The sequence below is a fragment of the Dermochelys coriacea genome, chromosome 3 (assembly GCF_009764565.3).
Source record: "Dermochelys coriacea isolate rDerCor1 chromosome 3, rDerCor1.pri.v4, whole genome shotgun sequence".
Taxonomy (NCBI): domain Eukaryota; kingdom Metazoa; phylum Chordata; order Testudines; family Dermochelyidae; genus Dermochelys; species Dermochelys coriacea.
In genome coordinates this window covers 153,696,227-153,723,164 of record NC_050070.1, presented here as the reverse complement: position 1 = coordinate 153,723,164, position 26,938 = coordinate 153,696,227, and the positions used below count along the sequence as shown (strand labels likewise).

Below are 26,938 nucleotides of genomic sequence, written 5' to 3'. Positions count from 1 at the left end.
GTTTTCCTAGTCTAGTTCTCAAGGGAATTCTGCCTACTTGCTATCTGGGTATGCAGACGGGGGAAGAAGAAAAGGAGTACTTGTGGCACCTTAGAGACTAACAAATTTATTAGAGCATAAGCTTTCGTGAGCTACAGCTCACTTCATCGGATGCATTTGGTGGAAAAAACAGAGGAGAGATTTATATACACACACACAGAGAACATGAAACAATGGGTTTATCATACACACTGTAAGGAGAGTGATCACTTAAGATAAGCCATCACCAACAGCAGGGGGGGGGAAGGAGGAAAACCTTTCATGGTGACAAGCAGGTAGGCTAATTCCAGCAGTTAACAAGAATATCAGAGGAACAGTGGGGGGTGGGGTGGGAGGGAGAAATACCATGGGGAAATAGTTTTACTTTGTGTAATGACTCATCCATTCCCAGTCTCTATTCAAGCCTAAGTTAATTGTATCCAGTTTGCAAATTAATTCCAATTCAGCAGTCTCTCGTTGGAGTCTGTTTTTGAAGCTTTTTTGTTGAAGTATAGCCACTCTTAGGTCTGTGATCGAGTGACCAGAGAGATTGAAGTGTTCTCCAACTGGTTTTTGAATGTTATAATTCTTGACGTCTGATTTGTGTCCATTCATTCTTTTACGTAGAGACTGTCCAGTTTGGCCAATGTACATGGCAGAGGGGCATTGCTGGCACATGATGGCATATATCACATTGGTAGATGCACAGGTGAACGAGCCTCTGATGGTGTGGCTGATGTGATTAGGCCCTATGATGGTATCCCCTGAATAGATATGTGGACAGAGTTGGCAACGGGCTTTGTTGCAAGGATAGGTTCCTGGGTTAGTGGTTCTGTTGTGTGGTGTGTGGTTGCTGGTGAGTATTTGCTTCAGATTGGGGGGCTGTCTGTAAGCAAGGACTGGTCTGTCTCCCAAGATCTGAGAGAGCGATGGCTCGTCCTTCAGGATAGGTTGTAGATCCTTGATGATGCGTTGGAGGGGTTTTAGTTGGGGGCTGAAGGTGATGGCTAGTGGCGTTCTGTTGTTTTCTTTGTTGGGCCTGTCCTGTAGTAGGTGACTTCTGGGTACTCTTCTGGCTCTGTCAATCTGTTTCTTCACTTCAGCAGGTGGGTACTGTAGTTGTAGGAATGCATGATAGAGATCTTGTAGGTGTTTGTCTCTGTCTGAGGGGTTGGAGCAAATGCGGTTATATCGTAGCGCTTGGCTGTAGACAATGGATCGAGTGGTATGATCTGGATGAAAGCTAGAGGCATGTAGGTAGGAATAGCGGTCAGTAGGTTTCCGATATAGGGTGGTGTTTATGTGACCATCGCTTATTAGCACCGTAGTGTCCAGGAAGTGGATCTCTTGTGTGGACTGGTCCAGGCTGAGGTTGATGGTGGGATGGAAATTGTTGAAATCATGGTGGAATTCCTCAAGAGCTTCTTTTCCATGGGTCCAGATGATGAAGATGTCATCAATGTAGCGCAAGTAGAGTAGGGGCATTAGGGAACGAGAGCTGAGGAAGCGTTGTTCTAAGTCAGCCATAAAAATGTTGGCATACTGTGGGGCCATGCGGGTACCCATCGCAGTGCCGCTGATTTGAAGGTATACATTGTCACCAAATGTGAAATAGTTATGGGTCAGGACAAAGTCACAAAGTTCTGCCACCAGGTTAGCCGTGACAGTATCGGGGATACTGTTCCTGACGGCTTGTAGTCCATCTTTGTGTGGAATGTTGGTGTAGAGGGCTTCTACATCCATAGTGGCTAGGATGGTGTTTTTAGGAAGATCACCAATGGACTGTAGTTTCCTCAGGAAATCGGTGGTGTCTCGAAGATAGCTGGGAGTGCTGGGGGGGAAGAAGAGGCTCTGTATGCTTCTGTCTAGCCTCCTCCCACCCCACTTACTCTGCTCAATGCTACAATTAATTTGCCTTAACCATATTATCTGGATAGAGAAAGCCTGAGAGGAGGGGAAATAGCATTTGTTACAGGAACCTCTTTTCTTTTTGCAATAACTGTCTCAGGACATATTTCTGGCCCTTATATCCCTCTAGAACTAATTGAATTATATTGCTTTAAAACAAGAAAGTGCTCAACATGGACCTGATCCAAAACCCATTGAAGTTGGTGGAAGGACTCCATTTTCAGTATTATACAGTGTCTTAGTTCATAGAAGCCCTAGAAACTACTAATTCCAGCCAAATTTTAATCTTGATTACTTCAGAAGAAAAAAGGTCCTATCTAGAATGAAGGAGCATTTGAAGAAGTGAAAGATTTCACTGATGGTAAGTTACTGTTTTGCCTCAGAAGTTTTGCCTATCTTCATTCCTCATACCTCATTCACTTTTTTCTGAACTTTCAAGGCTTTAAGAAGAGCAGTTAACAGCATTACATTACACATTCTTGATGAAAATAAATAAATAAATACATCCTGATTGTTTTTCATCAAAGGAAGACATCATTTTCCTTCATTGCTGGTACTGTTCGAAGGGGATAGAAAAGAGGAATAATCTTGACAAATGCTGAATTAGCAGGGACATGTTGGTTCTGAAATATCCCCTACCTGCTTTTACTCAGCATGATTGTACGGCACATTGCACATTGTTTGTGCTTAAATAATGATGATAATGGTGAAAAGATCCAAAGTAATTATTCATGAAAATTCATCTGACAAACACCTCCAGGTTTTTCTGACAATCCTCTTGTCCCACTCTCACAAAAAACAAACAAAATCTTTCATGATCAATCATTACAACTTTTATATATTCCTTTTCTGTGAGAAAATTTGCAATAGAGTGATAGCACTTGACATATTAATAAGAACATTTTAAAAGAGAGAGAAATAGGGTGTATCAATGTAATCAGTACATATCACATAGGTGTTGCAGACAGTTAATGTTATATGTGATTTCCCTTCAATCCAGCCAGTATTAGTTGGTGAATTTTTTGTAAACAATCAAGGGAAAGGTGGAATTTGAAAAAAGAAAGGGCTTACGGATCAGTTTGAAGTAGGGTATTCCATATGTAGGGGGGAGTATGGAATAAAGTATGGAAATTGCTGTGGGAGAAATTAATAAGTAAGTGGTCAAGGTGAGAATCATTGGTAGAGTGCAGAAGGTAAGAGGTGACTAACCATCTTTATGTATCCGCTCTGAGAATTCTGAAAATCCTGGAAATAGAGGACAAGAGATTGATCTTGATGTTATGGAAAAGGAGTTGGAGGATGTTGGACGGGGAAGAGGGAACATGATCAGAAAGATGAGAAAGGAAGTTGATCTTAGTAGCTGTCTTTTGAATACATTGAAGAGAGGGGAATGAAGGTGTAGTAAAGCCAGAGAGGGGGAGGTAATAGTAATCAAGACTGGAGCTAAGGACCTTTGACATGTTTTAGCTATGTTAATAGAAAGAAAAGATTGGATCTCAGAAATGCTGTGGTGGATGGCGCAGCATTTTTGGACAATTTTTGATCTTGATGTGTGGGTCAATGACAGGGATTCAATTTGGCCAGGTCAATGAGCTAACGCTCTTTTTTAAAATTTTGATTCTGGTATTTTTCTTGCATAATCTCAGTTTTCATTTAAAAATATAAATAAGGGCTTGTCTACATGAACACTTAGTCCGCTTTGAAACAGGACTTGATCAAAGCATGCTAATGAATTGTTAATGAGTATCAGCAGGGTCCACACAGACAGAGTGTAGCAGGTGAGTGTGGGGTAGATTCACTCCACAACTAGCCATGAACTAAATATTAATATAGACAATCCCTAAATCTCTTGGCCTTATAATTATGAAAATAAATCTTCAAAATGTGATCTGCGTGTAACCAATGCAATCGACACTCTGAAACAACAGCTCTGAGAAGTATGAACTGATCCATTCGTTTCTCTGGTGTGGTGACTCAGATGCCCAATGATAATTTAAATTAGCTATCACATTGCCTTTCAAAACATATTAAAAATAAAAAAGAGAGAGAGGGGGAGAGTGGAATGATTATATTATGAAGATATGCACAATCTGCTGTGACTGGCATCTCAGTTTGATGCCACAAATGGGTGACACTTGGGAGAGTTTCACCAATTTTTTTCTCTAATCTCACTCATGGAACCAAAAGGCAAGAAAGGAGTAGCGTATCCCAGGGGAGTATCTTGAGTCCCACTGAAGGTAAGCCAACTGTGCAGAGCTCGGTAAGACATCCAAGCCCTGTTCCCGTACCAACAAGATATTGCCTCCCTTTCCCAGGGCCTATTCTTCTGTGGTGGTAGGTATGGGGCTAGGTAGCTTCCTCCCTGGCTCTTCTGGCTGCTGCTCCTCACTTTTCTGGAGACTGTCTCCAGATTTGGGCAAACATCATGCATTGTTAACACTGTAAGTCAAGCTTTTAAGCTTTTCTCCACTACCATGAAGGCTAGAAATATATATGTATTTATTTAAAAAATGAAAGCTGATAGTTTGATGCCATCACATAACTCTGGGAGCCAGGGACTTAATTACATGCTTATTGTGTCTGTGCCATAATCTGGACTTTCCTCTGGGCATCTCAAATTCCATTTATAAGGAGACAAGCTTGAGAAGACAATCAGAATCCAGCAGAGCGCATGTGATAATATTTTGAATATCTGGACAAACTACAGTGAGTAGCATTTCAAGCAAGAAGAGATTAGAGTACTATTACATTTTACTTTCCATCTCAAGCCCTGGTCAAGGGAAAGGGCCTGGAAGATTACTCCCAGGCTAATGAGTTCTGATATAGTGATATAGTGGTAACGACAACAGAGAATGTAGGGATGGTGAGGAATTTGGAGGTAAGAGCAAAAGTTCACTGTGGATTCATGTTTAGTTTAAATGGATGACAAGACATCCAGGAGGAAATGTCAGAGAGAGAGGCTGAGATACGAGGTCAGATCAGGAACATAAATAAAGATTTGTGAATCATCTACTTAATTGTATTGTAACTGATGCCTTGTGAGCAAATCACGAAAGATCACCCAGAGGGAGCAAAGGTAGAAGAGGAGGCAAGGACGGAATTCTGTTGGGATCTTTACTGAGAGGGGTAAAGGAGGATCCATCAAAAGAGACACTGAAGAAATGACCAGAGAACCAGAAGAAGACAGAATTACAAAAGCTGTGGAAGGACAAGATGTTGAGACAGAGAATACTACTGTGTCAAAAGCAGCAGAGAGGTCCAGGAGAACGAAGATAGAATAGAGGCCCTGAGACTTGCCACAACATATTTTTTAAATACTTTAATTAGAACAGTGTCCAGTCAAGAAGAGAGTGGGAGACAAACCAGGTTGGAATGGTTCTAATATGGGTTAGGAAGAGATGGCACATTCAGTGGCTTTGAAAATGAGGGGAAGAAGGTCACTAGGGCAGTCGTCATAGATGAGTGGTCTCAACCTATTTACCACTGTGGGCCGCATATGCAGTTCTCTCCATGTTATGTGGGCCGCATCCACACAATATATATACTACCTGTATGGCCGTGAGGATGTCACAAGGGCTGCTGCTGTATGCTGATTGGGCCACATGCTGAGAACCACTGTCATAGAGATAATTGGGGTCAAAAGATGTGTTTTGTTTTTTCTAAACATGGTGAGATAAACATGTTTAATTTGTGAGAGGAATGATCTAAAGGAGATCAAAGTCTTGAGAGTAAGGCGGAGAAGTCAGGAGGTGGCAGGGAATCAAAAGTACTTATTTGGTATTTATTATTAATGTTAGTATTGTTTTAATCCTTCAAATCTTCAGTGCTTATTTTTACTGTGCCAGGCCTGTTCAAATACCCACTATTTAATATGAAATCTTAATGAAAATATTCAAACAAGGATCACTTGCAAGCAGCTCTGGTATTCTCTTATTCTGTCGGGGTTTTTTGTAGAAAAGTGACAATAATGGAAGACCCTGATCAGAACATTCATCTGAAAAACCTGTCTCTTCAGCAAGCAACCAACGAGGAGGAAGCACTGAACCTTCTTTTTTTTGGAGACACTAATAGGATGATTGCAGAGGTAAGAATCAAGTTTACTGGTACAAATTTTATCTTAAAATAGTTATAAATATTCTCATATAACAACTGCTTAACCAGTGTAGAGGGCTGACATGAAATGGTGGCTTCTTTTTGAACAGATGTCCATTGTGAAAATGGAATGAGCATGTTTCCATGTTCTGCACTTATGTTTTTCGCTTTCTGAAGAGCTTTCAAATGTTTGGACTTTGTTTTTCTAAAGAGTATTTATTTGTTTCACTGTTTCAGAAATACCAGAATACTGTTTTTCTCTGTGCAGTTGGTACCTCACTGTCCAGTAAATATGTGACTCTGATTGGTTGTCAGCTATGTAATAATATATCATTGCAATTAAAACATAAATGCAGCCTTTTTGAATAAAAGCACATAGACTGACTTTTGGATATTATGTGTCTCCCACATGTATGCACATAAAAAGATCTGAATAGTCATCATTTTATATGGCATTGTTAAAACTTCTTCCAGACATACTGGCTTGCATTTGAAGTGGTTACAGTAACAGCTAACAGTCTCTGTATTTTTCCGCCAAATAATATGCATGTGTGGTGTGTATTACATGAGAAAAGAAACAAACACTGGTATACTCTATGTTTAAAAAAACCGAGGAGTACTTGTGGCACTTTAGAGACTAACAAATTTATTTGGGCATAAGCTTTCATGGGCTAAAACCCAGTTCATAGGATGCATGCAGTGGAAAATACAGTAGAAAGATATATATACAGACTCCAATGAGAAACTGCAGAATTAGAATTAATTTGCAAACTGGACACCATTAAATTAGGCTTGAATAAAGACTGGGAGTGAATGGGTCATTACACAAAGTAAAAACTATTTCCCCATGCTAATTTTTTTCCTACTGTTACTCACACCTTCTTGTCAACTGTTTGAAATGGGTTATCCTGATTATCACTACAAAAGTTTTTTTTTGTCCTACTGATAATAGCCCACCTTAATTGATTAGTCTCATTACAGTTGGTATGGCAACACCATTTTTTCATGTTCTCTGTGTATATATATCTTCCTACTGTATTCTCCACTGCATGCATCCGATAAAGTGGATTTTAGCCCACGAAAGCTTATGCCCAAATAAATTTGTTAGTCTGTAAGGTGCCACAAGTACTCTTTGTTGGGTTTTTTTTTTTGCTGATACAGACTAACACGGCTACCACTCTGAAATCTATGTTTAAAATGAACATTAGTAGATATGCTAAGATGAGGTTGCTTTAATTGATTCTGCCAAATTCATGTAGCATAAGATATTTGTGTACAAACTGTGGCCATTCTGAACTCAGAAACCTTCAGTTTTTCTCTCATATTCAGTAGTTGAAAATGAAATGTAGACATAAAAGGCATATTATAGTATCAGGGCACTGTCAACCCCTGAAATTATGAGATGTCTTTTCTACTTCCTAGCAGCATACTCAACACAGCTATTTGCACCTTAGAAGTTTATAATTTATTCAAGGGGTCTGTTCTGAAAAGAAATCTTAGAATGTCAGAAAGGTACACAATAAGTTAGTGAGGAGAAAAATAGTGAGAACATGTTTCACATCAGGAAACATTTAAATATATGAAAAAAATACAAGGTAGCCCTCAGCCCCCTTTGACTGATATGTACACACCCACAGACTTAGAAAGGAACACTTAAATCCATAATGTGTTCATTCAAGAAGCTGACACTCTTGACTACAGCAGTGAGAATACCCTCATCCTGGAATTTGTTATAACACTGAAAAAACGTAGGAGGATCTGTCTTCATAATAATGGCAAATAAGGCTTCTAGTTTTTTGGCACCTGAAAAGCAAAATATTTGGGCAGGTTTTTTATCACATATTTTGGCTTCTGTAAAACAGTATGCTCTGGCCATTTTAAGAGTGTCTGTTTGTGCATGCATGTGTGCATGGGTTTTTACCTGACTGTCAGAATTAAATTTCTGGGAAGGAAGAGCTTACTGGGGGAAGGGAAAAGGAGTTTGTATCCTAGTTTAAAAAAGTGATTACTAACTTCACATTTACAGAGAAAATTCAGAAGCTACTATAGTAACCAGAAAACATTTGCAAAACATAGTCCCAAGACCTGGTATACAAAATCAAGTTTTCCTTAGGGTTTATTTTCATGTACTCTGGTTGCAGTCATCATTTTCAGGAAAAGTTATTAAGAAAAGATACATACTTGTTAGTCCAGAACATTAGAAACAATCCCCAAACCTCTACCGATATCCTTCATACAACTTAGTGTTTTCTTAAAGCTAGAAATGAGAACTGCATGTTAATTAGTGTTCTTGATCTCATAATTATAAATGAAAAAGATGAACTGCTCAGAATTACTTGGAAAAATGCCAGCTGTGACTGAACCTCTGCTGGTTGAAATTATAATAAGTAACTTCATGTTACTTGCTGTACTACATATGGGAAGCACAATTTTCAAACTTGAGTGCCTTAATAAGATGTCCACATCTTTCAATGGCTGCTTTTTATCCACACTTTTTATCCTGTATCAAGGACCATTTACTTGCACCTAAGTGATGATTTTCATGTCTAAATGTAAGATTTTGATATCCCATTAAGGAACCCTAGTTTGAAAATCGGGCTGTCTATGTGACTTGATGTAATAAACTGCATTGCTTACTCTTTAATTTTAAAGGGGTAGTTTTATTGACTTATTTGGGGTTTATTCATAATCTTTCATTCATCATTGTGAAATGTATACACTGCTTTACAAACAGTATTAGACATGTTCCCTACCCCTACAATCTGATCAAGACAAGATTCTGGGCAGCAGGTCAGGAAATAGAGCCTGTGTGGAAATTATTTGTGAAGAGAACAAGATAGGAAGGATTTATGGAAGAACTGATTCTCTGGAAGAATTTGAAGAAAAGAGAGGATGCTTTGTGGAAAGGTTGTGGTAAAATGTTCCAAGTGTAAAGGCAGCTGGAAGCCCAGAGGAGAAGAATGAGAGTAGCACAGGGGTGAGAAAAAAGAATAAAGGAAATTGAAACAGAGAGGTAGGCATGATCAAGATTGTGTACAACTCTGATGGTGAGGACAGAACTCCAATTTGATAGAGTAAGAGACTGGAAGCTAGTAAAGGTGTTAAAGGAGAAGGATAACTTGTTCTTAATGGTGAGGGGGGAAATGACTTTAGTAGTGGTATTTTGAGAGGCTGGAAGGAGAATTTATGTAATCAAGGTAAGAGAATTAATCAAGCTATGGTTAAGACTGTTAGTAGTGGAGATGGAAATGAGGGAAGGGTATATTTTTGATGATATTAAAGAGGAAGATTATCAGGACTTACTAAAAGACTGCCTTTAGGGGAATTAGTACAGACAAGGGTCAACAATGACACTAATGTTGCAACCCTAGGAAACAGAAAGATAGTGGTCTTATCAGTGGTGATAGGGAATGTGGTGAAGAAGGATTAGGAGGAAAATTGAGTTCAGTTTTGATGAAACAGAGAATGAGGCAGAACATTTTACCCCTAGAGAGGAGTAATGTTGATGGTTGAGAATTAGGTAGGTCATTGGAATAAAAACAGTCATTGATGCCATAGGGGCAGAAGATGTTGCTGAGAGAGAAAATATAGACAAAACATTCAGGCTTACAACTTAGAGAGACAGGTGAAGATAAGAAATCACCAAAGGTCATGATGAAGGAGCTAATAATGAAGTTTCACGATAATCATAAAGAGACAGAGTCATGGAAGCCAAGAGAGGAGAGAAAGCAAAAGAGAAATCAAGGAGGATACAATTATAGGAGTGTCCCTCTGACTTAGCTAGGAGAAGGTCACTAGTGACCTTGGTGAGAATGAATTGTAGTGGGAGGAGGTCAGATTTGGGGAGAATCAAAGAGATATTTGGTAGAGAGAAGATCTCAGCCACAAATATAGATATCATGCTCAAGGATTTTGATGACAAGTGGTAAAGAGAAGGGAGATAGGAAGGTAGTTGTTGATGGTGAGGATTGGGGATGAAGGAAAATTTCTCTACTCCTCTAATCTAGGGGATACAAGAACATACCAGAATCTAGAACCAAGACAGAGGAAAAGAGCAATTAAGTATCTTAATTATGGGTATGTCTACACCAGGGGTGGGCAAACTTTTTGGCCCGAGGGCCACATCAGGCTTGTGAAATGGTATGGAGGGCCGGGTAGGGAAGGCTGTGCCTCCCCAAACAGCCTGCCCCACCCATCCGCCCATTTCCTGCCTCCTGACTGTCCCCCTTAGAACCCCTGACCCATCCAACCCCCCTGCTCCTTTTCCCCTGACCGCCCCCTCCCGGGACCCCCCACCCCTAACCACCCCCCTGGGGCCCCACACCCTATCCAACCCCCCCTGCTCCCTGTCCCCTGACTGCCCCAACCCCTATCCACACACCTGCCCCCTGACAGCTCCCCGGGACTTCCACGCCTATCCAACACCCCCTGCTCCCTCTCCCCTGACTGCCCCCCGGAACCCCCATCCCTAACTGCCCCCCCAGGACCCCACCCCCTTCAACCTCCCCTGCTCCCTGTTCCCCCAACCCCCTGGGACCCCACCCCCTATTCAACCCCACCCCCATCCAACCTCCCCGTTCCCTGTCTCCTGACCACCACCACCCGAAACTCCGCCCCATCCAAACACCCCCATCCCCTGACTGCCCCCTGGGGCCTCCTGCCCCTTATCCAACCCTCCTCCCCCTTTACCCTTACCCTTACCCTTACCATGCTGCTCAGAGCGGCAGGACAGGCTTATTTGAAAGTGTGGGAGGTGGGCGGGTGCAAGCCGTGTTGCTCGCACGGCAGCATTACTGTCGGGGAGGAGGGACAGCGGGGGAGGGGTTGGGGGTGAGCCTCCCTGGCCAGAAGCTCAGAGGCCGGACAGGATGGTCCCGCGGGCTGGATGTGGCCCGCGGGCCGTAGTTTGCCCATCCTTGGTCTACACAACAAAGAAAAACCTGAAGTTGGCCCATGCCAGCCAACTCGGGCTCATGGGGCTCTGACTGTGGGGCTATTTCATTGGCTGTGTGGTCTTCCAAGCTCTAGGACCCTGCAGGATAAGAAGGTCCCAGAGTTCCTTCACCAGTGGCTGCATGGAGAAGAAAATTGATATTTGATTATGAATTGAAATTATGGTCCCTGAGTGGTGCCATGAAATTTTTTAATTGAAGTGTTTGAATCAGTCCCATCTTCTCAGCTGTCCTCTCATTACTTTTCCTACATTCCCAAGAGCAATTCTGATATGAACCAGGAGAATGCTGGATAGCTGCTCTCTCTTCTGTACTGCAGCTGCCCAAAAGCTCTCTTTAAGGCCTGCTGCAGCACCAGGATAGAGAGGAGAGTAGTGCCTGCTTCCCTGACAGTCTGTGTAAGCCCTAGGAAGAGCAGAAGAACTTGACTGTCTCTGGCAGAGCCTAGGGCAGTATCTGACAAAGGATGCCTCTCTTCCTACACACAGCAACCCAGGGTGCAGCCATGAGACGGGAAGAAGGTAGAACCCAGTGCAACCAGTTATGGTTCTCTGATTCTCTGCTATAGACTAGGTTAGAACAACCTTTGAACTGCTCTAACCTGTGCCAACTTGACATACGGTCTCCAAAGTAATAGCCATAGCACAATATGCTCCAGCCATTCTGCCTATTTACCGCTAGACACCCTCTGCACCCAGAACTTTGGGAAGGGAAATGGAGGAACCATTTATGCCATCTCTATGCACAGGAAGTCCTTAGGTTAGCATAGAGAGCTGGAGGTTAAAGCATAGACCATTCTGGTTATTCCAGAGCAGTCCACCAGCCAAGCCAAGTGAACTCCATTTTCAGGCTTTCAGCATGTCTCTCTGACTTCCTTCCTTAGTCAGTTCCCAGGTGAGTGAGCCCCCAGCTTCTTCCAGAAGCCAACTCTTATCCCCCCGCCTCACACCTCTCAGTCCTTTGATCTCAAGCTGGGGTCTCTGCTCTGCTTCCCTCCTCCCTCTGGGTAATTGGTTGCTAGGTGTCAGTGTCTGGTGATTGGGCTTTCCATTGTCTTCTCATATTTTCCATTGATATGTGTTGGCCTCAGCCAGTCCTTTTTAATGACCCATTCAGTCCAGTCAGACAGCTAGGTTACACACACACACACACACACATATTTGATTTAAATCACTAGTCAGGAAGACTCAATTTAATCATGGATTTCTACATAAAAGTGCATTCTTGTTGGTTGTTACAACCTTAATACATACTCTTCACAACTCAGAGATAGATGTAGGTTTCCGTTTTAGAAGGTACACACTATACATTTTTAAAGTGATTTATTTTGAAAACTTTTCAGATTAGTTTTACAGCTATATCAGAAAATGAATGATTGTTTGGTTATTTCATTTACCAAAGGTAATTGAAGCAGATATTTATGAAGTCATTGGGAGATGAACTATCTCCAGTTCAACAGGTTAATTATTAATATTTGGAGGATTTTCTTGCCATGCTGTATTAGGAGGAGAACATCACCAGACAGACATTTAAATTGTTTTATTTAACTAAAACAACAACGTTTTGTATTTTTTCTTCAACAGCAAACATATAATATTTTAACAAAACAAGCATATGAATTTTTGAATTTAGTTAAACATTCAAGTGTTTTAAAATCAGATTTGTTTTTTGTTCAACTTGTTTTTAACTAAAATAGTTAAATGAAATTTTTTTTTAAAAAAACAAAAATTAAATTGACTATGTCAGCCAGGTCAACATGAGAAACTTAAAATAGTGGCTTCTGCAGCTAAGTCAGTCATCTTCACTTTCATTTTCCTGTTTGTCCATAATCTGGAAAAGAAAAACAAGCTTTCCTGCTTTTTCAGGTCCCAAACGATTTCTCAATTTGAAATGAATTAGTCCAAAGGAAGAAAATATTCTTTCTACACCGGCAGAAGAAGCTACTGCTGTTAAAAGTGAGATTATCACTTCAACAGTCTCTGAATCCAAGTGCTTAAGTGACTTCCACCAGTTCACTGGTGTGGCTTTCTTTAAAACATCATCAGCAAACATATTTCTTGAATGGTTCTTATTCCCAATCTGGGTCTCTTTTACGGCCTGCTGCCATTATAGGTTTTCCCTTCTAGTGAGAGAATGGTCTGGTAGATCTCAAATCAATGAAGGCTACACTCAGAAAGACCTCAAGACTTCTGGAATATGCTGCTCAAACAGTTTCACTTTTGTTTCTACTGCCTGTCCCTCCCTATCCTTGACCTCAGGCGGCTCAACAAATTTATCAAAAAGCAAAAGTTCAAAATGGTTATCCTCACCACCAAAATCCCAGCACTGGAGCAAGGCAATTGGTTTTCAGCCCTTGACGTATAGGATACCTATTTTCATGTGTCTATACATCCGGCCTACAGACATTTCCTTCGTTTTACCCTCAGCTCGACACATTTTCAATACAGGGTGTTACCCTTCAGCCTATTCACTGCCCCCCGTGTTTTTTCCAAGATCCTAGCCATAGTCACTGCCTACCTCAGGAAACAAGGGGTCATAATTTTTCCTTACCTCGACGATTGTCTCCTCAAAGCCTCAACGTTCAACGAAGTGCTTTGATTCATGCAGTTCACTGTTGATTGTTTCCTATCCCTCAGCCTACAATAAAGAAAAACAAATCCACATTATATCCTACCCAGCACCTGGAGTTCATAGGAGCACACCTCGATTCCCGGAGGGGAATAGCATCTCTCTTGCCCGATCACTTCAACATAAAATTATTGGCAATGAAACTCCACAACAGTCCTCAGGTCACCCCTCGAGACTGTGTACAACTACTAGGTCACATGGCCTCGTGCACTTTCGTGGTCCAAAATGCTCAACTATAGATGAGGTGCTTCCAAGCTTGGCTGACCACGGTGTATAGACCGAATGTGCACGCTCTAAACAAGCCTCTATCCATACTTTTCAGAGTCAAAGACTCTCTCCTATGGTGGAAGGTTCCCTCCAATCTCTGCTCTGGAGTCCCCTTTCTTCAGGAGGCTCCATCCCTCATAATGACTATTGATGCATCCCTCACAGGGTGGGGTACACATATGTCCCACCACACAGCCCAGAGGCTGTGGTCTTCAACCGAATCCTCCCTGCACATAAATGTCCTAGAACTTGGAGCCAAATGCAATGCCTGCCATCACTTCCTCCCATTAATCTGGAACCAACATGTACGGAAAATGACAGACAACATCGCCTGCGTGTTCTATGTAAACAGCCAGGGAGTGGCTCGCTCTCACTCACTTTGCACAGAAGCCATGAAGCTCTGGAATTGATGCCTTGTGAACAACATTCGGATATCAGCCGCCTATCTTCCCAGAGCTATGAATACCACAGTGGACGAATTAAGCAGACGTTTTCCCTGGGATCACAAATGGGAGATGAATGAGATGATCATCCACAACATATTCCTCATATAGGGCTACTCAATCATAGACCTTTTCACAACTGTGAAGAACACGAAATGTCCCGAATTTTGCTCCAGACTGGGATTGGGCAAACATTCCCTGGGAGATGGGTTCATGATGCCATGGCACCGGGACTTGCTATATGCATTTCCTCTGATACTGGTTCTCCACAGAGTTCTAACAAAGATACGGACAGATTGTGCCATGGTAATTCTGATTGCCCCGTCGTGGTCCAGACAACCGTGGTTTCTGTTCCTCACCAGAATGTCAATCCGCCCACCAATCTCGTTGCCTCTAACTCCGAACCTCCTATCATAGCAACACGGCCGATTTCTTCACCCCAACCTGTCCATGCTTCACCTCAAAGCTTGGTTCCTACGTGGTTCTCCCTGCTCAGAGCATGCTAGTTTGTTTTGGTTCAATGAGTGCTTCTACATAGCAGAACACAATCTAATCGCATCACTTATCTCCGTAAGTGGAAACAATTCACACACTGGTGCTCACCTAAATAACTTCTTTCTACTTCTGCACCTCTTCCGATCATACTTGACTACCTATTAGACCTCAAGCAATCGGGCCTTTCTTTCAGCTCCATCAAAGTCCACTTAGCTGCTATTACAACTTTTCATGACAAGATCGACGATACCTCTGTTTTTGCTCATCCAATCACCAAGCGTTTGCTCAAAGGACTCCAATCGCTATACCCGGACATTAAACCTCCTACCCCTTCGTGGAACCTTCACTTAGTATTATCCTGCCTGACTCAAAAACCATTCGAGCCCTTAGCCACTTGCTCCCTCTTACACCTCTCTATGAAAACAGCATTCCTGGTGGCAGTCACCTCCGCCAGATGGGCAGGAGAAATAGTAACTCTCATGGCAGACCCACCGTATACACTGTTTTTTAAGGACAAGGTTACCCTCTGATTACACCCCAAATTCCTTCCAAAGGTGCATTTGTCATTCCACATCAATGAGCCTGTCAAGGTTCCTTCCCCACTCTGAATTCTAGGGTACAGATGTGGGGACCTGCATGAAAGACCCCCTAAGCTTATTCTTACCAGCTTAGGTTAAAAACTTTCTCAGGATACAAACTTTGCCTTATCCTTGAACCCTATGCTGCCACCACCAAGTGTGTTAAACAAAGAATAGGGAAAGAGCCCACTTGGAGACGTCTTCCTCCCCACAAAAAAAAATCTCCCCAAGCCCTACACCCCCTTTCCTGGGGAAGGCTTGATAAAAATCCTCACCAATTTGTTCAGGTGAACACAGACCCAAACCCTTGGATCTTAAGAACAATGAAAAAGCAATCAGGTTCTTAAAAGAAGAATTTTAATTAAAGAAAAAGTAAAAGAATCACCTCCGTAAAATCAGGGTGGTAAATACCTTACAAGGTAATCAGATTCAAAACATAGAGAATCCCTCTAGGCAAAACCTTTAGTTACAAAAAGACACAAAAACAGGAATATATATTCCATTCAGCACAGCTATTTTACCAGCCATTAAACAAAAGAAAACCTAACGCATTTCTAGCTAGATTGCTTACTAACTTTTTACAGGAGTTCTGAAGAGCATTCCTGATCTGTTCCTGGCAAAAGCATCACACAGACAGACAGACCGTTTGTTCCTCTCCCCCTCCAGCTTTGAAAGTATCTTGTCTCCTCATTGGTAATTTTGGTCAGGTGCCAGCGAGGTTATCTTAGCTTCTTAACCCTTTACAGGTGAAGGAGTTTTGCCTCTGGCCAGGAGGGATTTTATAGTTCTGTATACAGAAAGGTGGTTACCCTTCCCTTTATATTTATGACAGAGTTGATACACCTACCAACTTTTTCCTAAACCACATGCAAACTCTTTTAAATCCACCATGTATACGTTAGACATATGCAGGGCTTTATCCTTCTATTTGTATGGAACCAAGCCCTTTAGGAACTCTTCTAGACTCTTTGTCTCCATTGCGGAGCGTTCCAAAGGGACACCTATTTCTACCCAGAGACTTTCAAATTGGATTTCTCAGTGTATCCGACTGTGCTATCAGATAAAGAAAGTGACATCTCCAGCTAGCATTAGAACTCACTCCACTAGATCTGTGGCTGCCTCCGTGGCCTTTCTATGCAAAGTTCCCCTGGCTGACATTTGTAAAGCGGCCACTTGGTCTTCTGAGCACACATTTGTTAAACACTATGCCCTTACTCAAGGACCTCTCTTTGATACATGATTAGGTAGAGCTGTATTATCTACTGCATTCCTACCAAATCCGAAGTCCCTACCTTCTTGAGATACACTGCTTTTCAGTCACCTAGAATGGAGCACTCACATGGACATCTGTCGAAGAAGAAGAGGAGGAGGTTACTTACCTTGTGCAGTAACTGACATTCTTCGAGATGAGTGTCCCTGTGGGTGCTCCACTCCCCACCCTCTTCCTCTCTACTTCGGAGTTGGGGTAGCCTCTGTTGTAGAGAAGGAACTGAGGAGACCAGTCATGCATGCGTACTATTAAGGTACACTCAGAGCGGGCGGGCAGGGTCTGCACATGCGTGATCGGTGCGAGTACTGCTGTAAAAATCTCAGAGCAAAGGTGCGGGGATGCACCAACTCCACCTAGAGTGGAGCACCCACAGGGACACTCATCTCAAAGAATGTCAGTTACTGCACAGGGTCAGTAACCTCCTCATTCTAGTCCATGTGGTTGTAGAAGAAAGATTGAAAATATGTCCTAAATATGACGTGAAGGTTTAAAAAAGGTAAATGAAAATATATAAAAGCAAAAAAAATCTATTATTTTTATTTTTTAAACTCTTAATTAAGCCAATATCATGATCTTCATAGAATCATAGAATATCAGGGTTGGAAGGGACCTCAGGAGATCATCTAGTCCAACCCCCTGCTCAAAGCAGGACCAATCCCCAATTTTTGCCCCAGATCCCTAAATGGCCCCTCAAGGATTGAATTCACAACCCCGGGTTTAGCATGTCAATGCTCAAACCACTGAGCTATCCCTCCCCTTCCCCATCTTGGCGGGGGGGGGCATGGCTGAATAATTTCTAAACTATTAAGGTTGGCAGTTCTTTGACTGCTGTTCCTAGACCTTTTTTGAAATAATATTTGTGGCCCTCAGGCTGAAAAGTTTAGACACCACTGGTCTATGTAGTTCTTTATTGGATTTCGTGTTTCTCTAAATTTAAGAAGACTAAGATAAAGTCAGTAACCTTCCAAGAGCATGCAAAAATTTTAGAAATCTCAAATCTTATTTTGTTAAATTAGATCAATATGCCTAAACGCTGCAGTTACAAATAAATCCAACATTTGTTTTTCTCAAATAAAAAGTTAGTCCACTCTAATAAGGAAGGAAATGTTTCAATACATGGTTTTATTACTCTAACTCTCAGTTGTTTGAATTTGGAAGACAGTACTTACTTGTTCTATCACTTAACATGTTTGAGGCACCCACGTGGGAGGTGTAAACAGCAGGGGGTTGGCAACGTTCACTTATGTTGTTTCAATAGAAAATAAAGTTTTAAAACATTTAAAAATGGCTGTGGGGACTTATTTGTGACATCCGTGTTAGACTCATTCCTCTTCTAGCTAATTTTATTGTCAAAGAATAGTCTCCTCTGGGCCACTACACTGTTGGGAGCACTATCTTTTGAATGAGACATAAATATTGGACCCTGACACTTCATGATCATTTGAGATTAAAGGGCACTTTTGGCAAGAATTGGCATGTTATCCCCATACTGGCCACATTCCAAACTGAGTAATGACTTTCTGCCTCCCTAAATTCCTCTTTGGCTGGCACAGAATGGCATTCACATGTCAAGTAGCCGTGACTTCATTTCAGTGAGTAGTAGAACAACTACTGTCACATACATACTGCATTGAACAATCTTTAAAGTGTTTTATGATTTTTATGGATAAACAGCACTGTATAAATGTAAAGTTGAATAATAGTCTCATAGTGGAATAATAAAGATTTTGCATCATGGTCTTAATGTTAAGTCTTATTCTGAATGAGGGCACTACTACATTAAGTATGACAAGGTAATTTTTTTTAAAGCAAAGTGAGGGATTGCTTTAAAAATCAGGAACAAATGAAAAATATATTTGGTCTGATATCTTCATGTCACATACCTGAAAGACTCCTTTCAGTCTGCAGCTTCAAATATATCTCCTATATTTAATGATAAATAAGTGACATTACCTAGACTTTTCTTACTGATGAACATGTAGCCTAGGTTTACTTATATTTGTTCGCAATAATTCATTGTAAGATTGCAATTACACCTTCAACTGTGTAAGACCACTATTGCCAGTATAACTGCATTCCTTGCCATATGTTGGTGCCGCATAAAATGGGTTTCTTTCCTATTTTAACTGTGGAGAAAATAATTTCTTAATGATGAAAAACATCCGTTGCTAGTTTGAAATCCTGGGTCCACTGAAGTCAATGACAAAACTCTCATTGCGTCAATATACCCAGAATTTTACTCATAAGGTCTATTTCTGATTTATACCAAAATCATATTTACATCCACTTTAAGGTTCCTTTCCACTGACAGAGTGGTGTATAGTAGCCGTAGTAAAAATGTAAATTAGGTCCCTAGGGTCTGGAGTCACTTTTTGCTTTATGGTTGGCATAGTGATTTGAAGAAAGGTAAGACATTGCAGTCTGTGCAGTCCCAACCTTCATCAGTGAATCAGATATCTTATTTCAGTGATAATTCATTTTGCAAGTATATTATGGCAAGTATAGTATAAAGAGCAAGTTTTTGCTGGATTATACAAGGTGTGTGAGAAATCCAGTTCAACAGTTTTCTTCTAATGAAGAACATGTGCCCACAGCTGATTTTACAACTGCAAAAGCTGTTGATTTGTATTAAGACAGCAAAGTTCAAATATGTTGCTCGACTGTAATATAACACAACAGCTTTTAGACCACCAGAGCATGACTTTAGATGAAGCAAATCCAAGATACAGTCTCTTGAGCCAGTCCCCATTGCCTATTGAAGTTTTGTTTTCTTTTTGAAATTGAAAATGTTTGAGCTTCCAGTGCCATTTCAGAAACATACACTGTGGAAGGAGTATATCTTTAAGCAATAGCATTGTATGATACTTAGATGCTGACAGAAATGCAGAATACCAGCAAAAGGGAGGAGGCGAAGTATCAAACAAGAGAGAAAACAATCACATTAATACCTGAGGAACAGATGAAATTATGAATGAGGGCTAAAAAATGACCAAAAACCTGAACTCTTTCTGTTTTCAACAAAACATAAAAACAAGAAACTTCCTCATACTTCCCCAACAAACACATAACATATTGTGCACTTAATATGTGCATATATGTCAACACTGAATATTTGCTAATGCTCAAATTGTAATTACAGTTATTTGTGTGCTTACCATATATATTCCACTCTTGGTGGACATGCGCCCCATGCACTCAAAATTGGAATCTTTTGACAAGCAGTGTCTTTTGGGGTCATGCATGCACCCAGAGTTTCCTTGTGCCTTCACCAAGGGCATAAAAGGTGGTGTGGCCCCAACCGCCTCTCAGTTCCTTCTTACTGTTCAGAGTCCATCTCGCAACATACCTTCTAAGTCTGTATGGAAATATTTTTGTGTATATTAGTGCAAGTTAGGATTAGTATAGTTAGAGTAGGTTTATTCCTTGATAATTTTTGGTCCCTTATCCAATTCTGTTTTAATTTTCAAGGGAATTTCCCCCCACAATACCGTGACTTTGTTATGGCCAATTCTAAGTCACCAGATTTTAAGAACTGACCCTCCTATGAAGTTCCCATGCCTCTCAATGACAGCCATACTATGCCTTTTTTGTTAGGGGAGGGATGTATTCCTGATAAATATTCAGTTTATAAGTTTGTTTCCAAAATGACTCAAAAGACAAGTGTGGCATGCCTGAAAAAAATTCTGTTTAAGATGCTCCATGTAGCCCATCTCCAGGGTAGGAAGGGTAGATACCCTTCCTCCCAGACCAAACTCCACCTTGCTTCAGAAGTGCCCCATTAAACTTTGGATTGACAAGCTTTTGTCTACTACGACTACTGTGGCAGTGGACTGAAGTAGCAATACTAGATCATCTGGGAAGATCTCCCTTCAGGAGTTCCCAGTAAAAAGAGATTTAAATAATCTCACTACTCCCACTTTAAGGAGACTTCATTGCCCAAATTGGGTACCACTGGAGTCCTTTGAGAAGGAGTATGGAACTGGACCTTCAGCATCATCTTGAGACTCGAGACTAACTGCCTCCAGTACCACCAGAGAGTCTTGGAATCACCAAGGAAGCAAGGGTTGGAGAGGTGACCTTTTGCTTTTAAAAAAAATGTTTTTATTCCTATTACTTCCTAATACCAAATTCTTGCCTCTGCTATCATTTGAATAAAATGTTCCATTTACCAGTTTTCTTCCTGGAACCACATTCTAACCAAGGGGAGCCTAGCTTACACACTCTGGATGTCCTTAGTGCATTGTCATTCTATCTACATAAGATCAAACCATTTAGAGTCTCCTCAAAACTCTTTGTTTAGTTTGCAGACAGATCAAAGAGCCAAGCTATTTCTACCCAGAGACTCCCAGAATGGGTGTTTAGCTGCATCAAGACTTGTTACGTTCTAGCTAGTTTAGATCCTTCAGTGCAGATTAGGACCCAGTCCATTAGGACTCGGGTAGTTTCTGCACCTTTGTTGAGAAACATACCCATCTCAGAGATATGCAAGGCAGCTATTTGTGGTTCAGTCTCTACATTCATGAGACACTATTATCTGGGGTAAGTCCCTATATCGGATGCCTCTTTTGACAAAGCTGTACTTCAATCTTTAAGTAGACTCTGAGCACCTACTTCCTTACATCAGGTCACTGCTTGTGAGTCATCGAGAATGGAATATATTTGCACAAGCAGTTGAAGAAGAAGAAGAAGCAGTTACTTACCTGATAGCAACTGTGGTTCTTTGAGATGTGTTGTCCATATATATTCCATGAGCTGGCCTCATTCCGTATTTCTATGGGGTCCTGTAACACCTTGATTCTAAATGGAACTAAGTGGTGGTTGATGCAGCACCACCCTTCATGACCTTGATTAGGGACACAAGGACACTTTGTGCATAGCCACAGCCCCAAGGAACATTGCTGGCCAGAAGATTCCGATCTCAAGCACATGGGATACACAGGCACTGAGTGGACTATGTATGGACAGCACATCTTGAAAAACCATAGTTACTATAAGGTAAGTGACCAACTCTTTGCATTACACTGTGAAGGAAATTAAGTTGGAAGTAGAAGGAAGTGTTTTGTGAAGATGTAGAGTCTGTCATGGGCAATGTGAATATGCTACATGTGTACTATGGGACACCTTTTAATCATACTCTGACTAGACCTTTTCTTGCTTTGGGGGATTTACATTGTGGGCAATGTCATATTTAACTAATCTCAATTCCCTTTAAACATGTATTTTATTGAGTAAGTGACAAGTTATAGTAGGTCGCCATTTCCCAAAGTGTGGAGTGCTCCTTTAGGGCGAGAGGGCATGAACAACTAGCTGATGTGGAGGGGTAGATGGCAGATGTATAAATTAAGGTGGGTAAGCCTGTAACAACACATGGTGGATTTGCAGGGGGACACAATTGATTTCATTTTTCTGAAGGGGGGCTCAGCTTTCAAAAGTTTGGGAAACACTTCAGTATGTATACAGAATGGTATAAACATTACATCAATAATTTCTGTTTACCCATTCATTGCATATAGCCCGTCTTTTCTCAAATAGTTCTGTTACTTTAATACAGGCAGTACATCATTCCATTTCTTCTCATTGTTTTATTCTGGTCAACCACATTTCTATAGATGGTATTTGTTCCTGCAGCCATAATGATGAAATACACTTAGTGGTTGCAGTCACAAAAATTCTAAATAGGTTTGTTTTAACTTAAACAATGTTAGACATTTTTCCTACCACTATAGTAACAGGAATTTTGGGGGATGTGTGTCTGAAATATTTCTTGTATCCATTTTCTAACATCAGACCAGAAGCTGATGCTTATTAAAAAATGTTTTTACAAGATATAAACAGTACTGGATCCCTACACTATAGTGCCACAGCTGGATATCAGCATTTGACCTGCAATTAATTCCTTTGTATTTTCACATGACATCATAGAGGACTTGAGCTCTGCTTTTGTGGCTTATGATGTCATAGAATTCCTGGAAGGAATTATTTCTTTGCAAGTCATGTAGCTCATCTATTATTCTATATATAGCTTTCATAATAGCAACCATCTGCTCCGAGCCAGGCCCCTCCCATATTTTCCCCTCCTTCACATTAAGTTAATCTGAAAGAATGACTTCATATATATATGGAAGGAGTGTTGCCAACAAAACCAAGATCAACTTTGAAAGCCAGCAGCAGAATCTTTGTAGTAGGCATTGAGACCCTGTCTAAAATTTTTTTTTTCATTTCCAAGTTGTCAGAACAGCTGCACACTGAACACTCAGTGAAGTTTCGTATGTAAGATGCAAAAAAAGGAACAGGGGCCTTATTGTTTGGATGGCCTTGTTGACAACTACGTTTTTGTTTCTCCTGCTTTATGCCCATCTATGTGTGAGGTACAAGTAGGAGAGTGAAGAGGAAGAGTGGGATTATGGTTGCAATTAACATTCCATAATCACATCCCATTTAACAGTTTAAATTTTTATTGGTTTACACTTCCTACACTAGCTCTGCTGGAGTTTTCAGTATGTGGGAACACTTTAGCTGAATATATATGAACTGCAAAGTAGAAATATAATCATATTATAAAGTAACGGTATTGGTTAAAACACCATTCTACTCTGAAAAATTACTTTGTAAAAATGGTATTTGGTGTTTCCACATTTACAGTGTCAATGATTTCCAGATCAGATTTGCTCACTTTACATGTAAGTAGACTGTAAGGGGAGTTCTGACTGCCAGCTCCACAGAGTCTGCCTGGGATATGGCAAGTCAAGTCAACCTGGGCCCGCCCTCTACTCCGGGCTCCAGCCCAGGGACCCTAATAATATCAGTTATGGTAGCTGACCTTTTAGAACATGACCTGTACAATTCCCTGGGCTACTTCCCCCACAGCAGCCTTCACTTCCTCAAGCACCACTTCACCCTTACCTCAGGGCCTCCTTCCTTGTGCCTGATATGGTGTGTACTACTCAGCCTCTCGAACAGTGCAAATTCTTCCCATAGCTCCTGACATGCACTCCCACCTGACTAACTGGGAGGCTTTTAACTAGTTTCAGCCAGCCCCTGATTAGCTTCAGGTGTCCCAATCAACCTAGCCTTCTCCCTGCCTTCTGGAAAGTTCTTAATTGGCCCCAGGTGTCTTAATTGACCTGGGGCAGCTGCCATTTCACTTATCCTGGTACCAGGGATTTGTTTAGCCTGGAGCTAATATATCTATCTCCCACTACTTTTCTATAGCCATCTGGCCTAGCCCCATCACAGTACATGTGTTCTTCCTGGAGAAATGTGCACAGTGCTAAACATTGTCATCCACCGTTTCCGCTGCAACTCTGCTCTCCTGCTCTCATGAATCTACCTCACAGGTCCTCTCGTCATTCTCTATAAATATCTATTCTCGTGGCATCCGTCGTCAGCCACCGCTTCCGCTGCAACTCTCGTCTCCTGCAGACGCCATACCCTGGCAAGTATGGAGCCCACTCAGATCACCGCGGCAGTTATGAGCATTGTAAACACCTCGTGCATTACCCTGGAGTATGTGCAGAACCAGAACCAGCAAAAGCAGGCGAGGAGGTGACGGCAGCACGGTGACAAGAGTGATGGGGACATGGACACAGACTTCTCTCAAAATATGGGCCCCAGCAATTTGGACATCCTGTTGGCAATGGGGCAGGCTCATACCGTGGAATGCCGATTCTGGGCCCAGGAAACAAGCACAGATTGGTGGTACCACATAATGTTGCAGGTCTGGGATGATTCCCAGTGGCTGAGAAACTTTCGCATGCGTAAGGGCACTTTCATGTAACTATGTGACTTGCTTTCCCCTGCCCTGAAGCACAAGAATACCAAGATGAGAGCAGCTTTCACAGTTCACAAGCAAGTGGTGATAGCCCTCTGGAAGCTTGCCACACCAGACAGTTACCAGTCAGTCAGGAATCAATTTGGAGTGGGCAAATCTACTGTGGAGGCTGCTGTGATCCAAGTAGCCAATGCAATCACTAAGCCGCTGCTATCAAGGGTAGTGACTCTGGGAAATGTGCAGGTCATAGTGGATGGCTTTGCTGCAATGGGGTTCCCTAACTGTAGTGGGGCGAGAGACGGAACATATATCCCTATCTTGGGACTGGACCATCGTGGCAGCCAGTACATAAACTGCAAGGGGAACTTTTCAATGGTGCTGCAAGCACTGTTGGATCACAAGGGACGTTTCACCGACATCAACGTGGGATGGGCGGGAAAGGTACATGATGCTCACATCTTCAGGAACTCTGGTCTGTTTGAACAGCTGCAGAAAGGGACTTACTTCCCAGACCAGAAGATAACTATTGGGGATGTTGAAATGCCTATAGTTATCCTTGGGCACCCAGCCTACCCCTTAATGCCATGGCTCATGAAGCCATACACAGGCACCCTGGACAGTAGTAAGGAGCAGTTCAACTATAGGCTGAGCAAGTGCAGAATGGTGGTAGAATGTGCATTTGGACATTTAAAAGCATGCTTGCGCAGTTTACTGACTTGGTTAGACCTCAGCGAAACCAATATGCCCATTGTTATTGCTGCTTGCTGTGTGCTCCACAATATCTGTGAGAGTAAGGGGGAGACGTTTATGGTGGGGTGGGAGGTTGAGGCAAATCACCTGGCCACTGAATACGTGCAGCCAGACACCAGGGCGATTAGAAGAGCACAGCAGGAAGTGCTGTGCATCAGAGAAGCTTTGAAAACCAGTTTCAGACCGGCCAGGGTATGGTGTGAGAGTTCTGTTTGCTTCTCCTAGATGAAAACCCGCCCCCGTGGTTCACTCTACTTTCCTATAAGCCAACTGCCCTCCCCACTTGGATCACCGCTTGCAGAGGCAATAAAGTCACGGTTGTTTCAAAATCATGCATTCTTTATTAATTCATCACACAAATAGGGGGATAACTGCCAAGGTAGCCTAGGAGGGATGGGGGAGGACGGAAGCACCAGGTGGGGTGGTGGATGAGGGGAGGAGGGAAGAACAAGGCCACACTGCACTTCAAAACTTATTGAATGCCATCCTTCTCTTGCTTGGGCAGTCCTCTGGGGTGGAGTTATTGGATTATTGGGCATCTGGATGAGGAGGCTATGGAACTTGGGGAAGAGGGCGGGTGGTTACACGGGGGGCTGCAGCAGCGGTTTGTGCTCCTGCTGCCTTTTCTGCAGCTCCACCAGATGCCGAAGCATGTCAGTTTGATCCCCCAGTAGCCTCAGCATTGCATCCTACCTCCTCTCATCACACTGCCGCCACCTTTCCTCTTTTGTTCCCGCAACCTCTCATCTTGCTCGTCCCTCCTGTCCTTGTGTTCATTTTCTGCTTTCCTGGACTCTGCCATTGTTTGCCTCCATGCATTCTGCTGAGCTCTTTTAGTGCGGGAGGACTGCATGAGCTCAGAGAACATTTCATTGTGAGTGCTTTCTTTTCACCTTCTTATCTGTGCTCGCCTCTAGGACGGACATGATGGGGGAGCGCTGAAACATTTGCAGCTGTGGGAGGAAAAAAAGGGAGAGTAGTATTTAAAGAGACACATTTTAGAGAACAATGGGTAGACTCTTTCACGGTGAACCAAGCTGTTAACATTACATAGCACGTGTGCTTTTGGTACAATGTCGCATTTTGCCTCTTATATTGAGGGCCTGCTGGTTTGGTCTGAGAGATCACACAAGCAGGGCCGGGCAACAGAATTCGGCTTTCAGGCAGCCATGGTAAGCCACAGTCTTTCGGCTTCTTCAACCTTCATAACATGTGCAAATGGTTTCAAGCAGCAGCACCCTCCTTTCCCATACCAAGCACCCATTTTGTTGGCCATTTAAAAGGAGGGCTGTGTTTTTCGGGTTAACGTGCAGCACAAATCTAACTAACCCCCCCCCCACACACACACATACACCCAATTCTCTGGGATGATCGCTTCACCCCTCCTCCCACAGCATGACTAGTATCAGGGAAGATCCCTGTCAGCCAAATGTGAACAGCTCAGCGTGAATGGGCCCCCCGCACCCCGCCGGGCTAGAAGCGGGGATGATTTTTTTTCAGTCACAGGCAAACAGCCCAGCAGGAACGGCCACCTCTGAATGTCGCCTTAATAATGTCCCTGGAGGATTTCCGCGCCATCCCCAGACATGTTAACAGACTTTTCCAGTAGCTGTACTGGCCACAAATGCATCCCAAGTCTTCAGGGCAAATTAATCATTAAACACGCTAGCTTTTAAATCATGTATTATATTTACAAAGGTACACTCACCAGAGGTGGCTTCTCTGTCTTCATGGTCTGGGGGCCTGCCTTGGGAGGGTATTGGCTC

At 42.2% G+C, this 26,938-nt stretch overlaps 1 protein-coding gene across 2 annotated transcripts in view; it reads left to right on the top strand.

Annotated features, from left to right (window-relative positions):
• The window catches only part of KIF6 (kinesin family member 6), a 282,709-nt gene that overhangs the window by 54,392 nt on the left and 201,379 nt on the right, over positions 1-26,938 (top strand). For both annotated transcript variants that reach the window (XM_043511614.1, XM_038397613.2), the window contains one exon: positions 5,881-6,010. In XM_043511614.1, the coding sequence (XP_043367549.1) occupies positions 5,881-6,010 (130 nt within the window). The remainder of the gene's footprint in view (positions 1-5,880; positions 6,011-26,938) is intronic.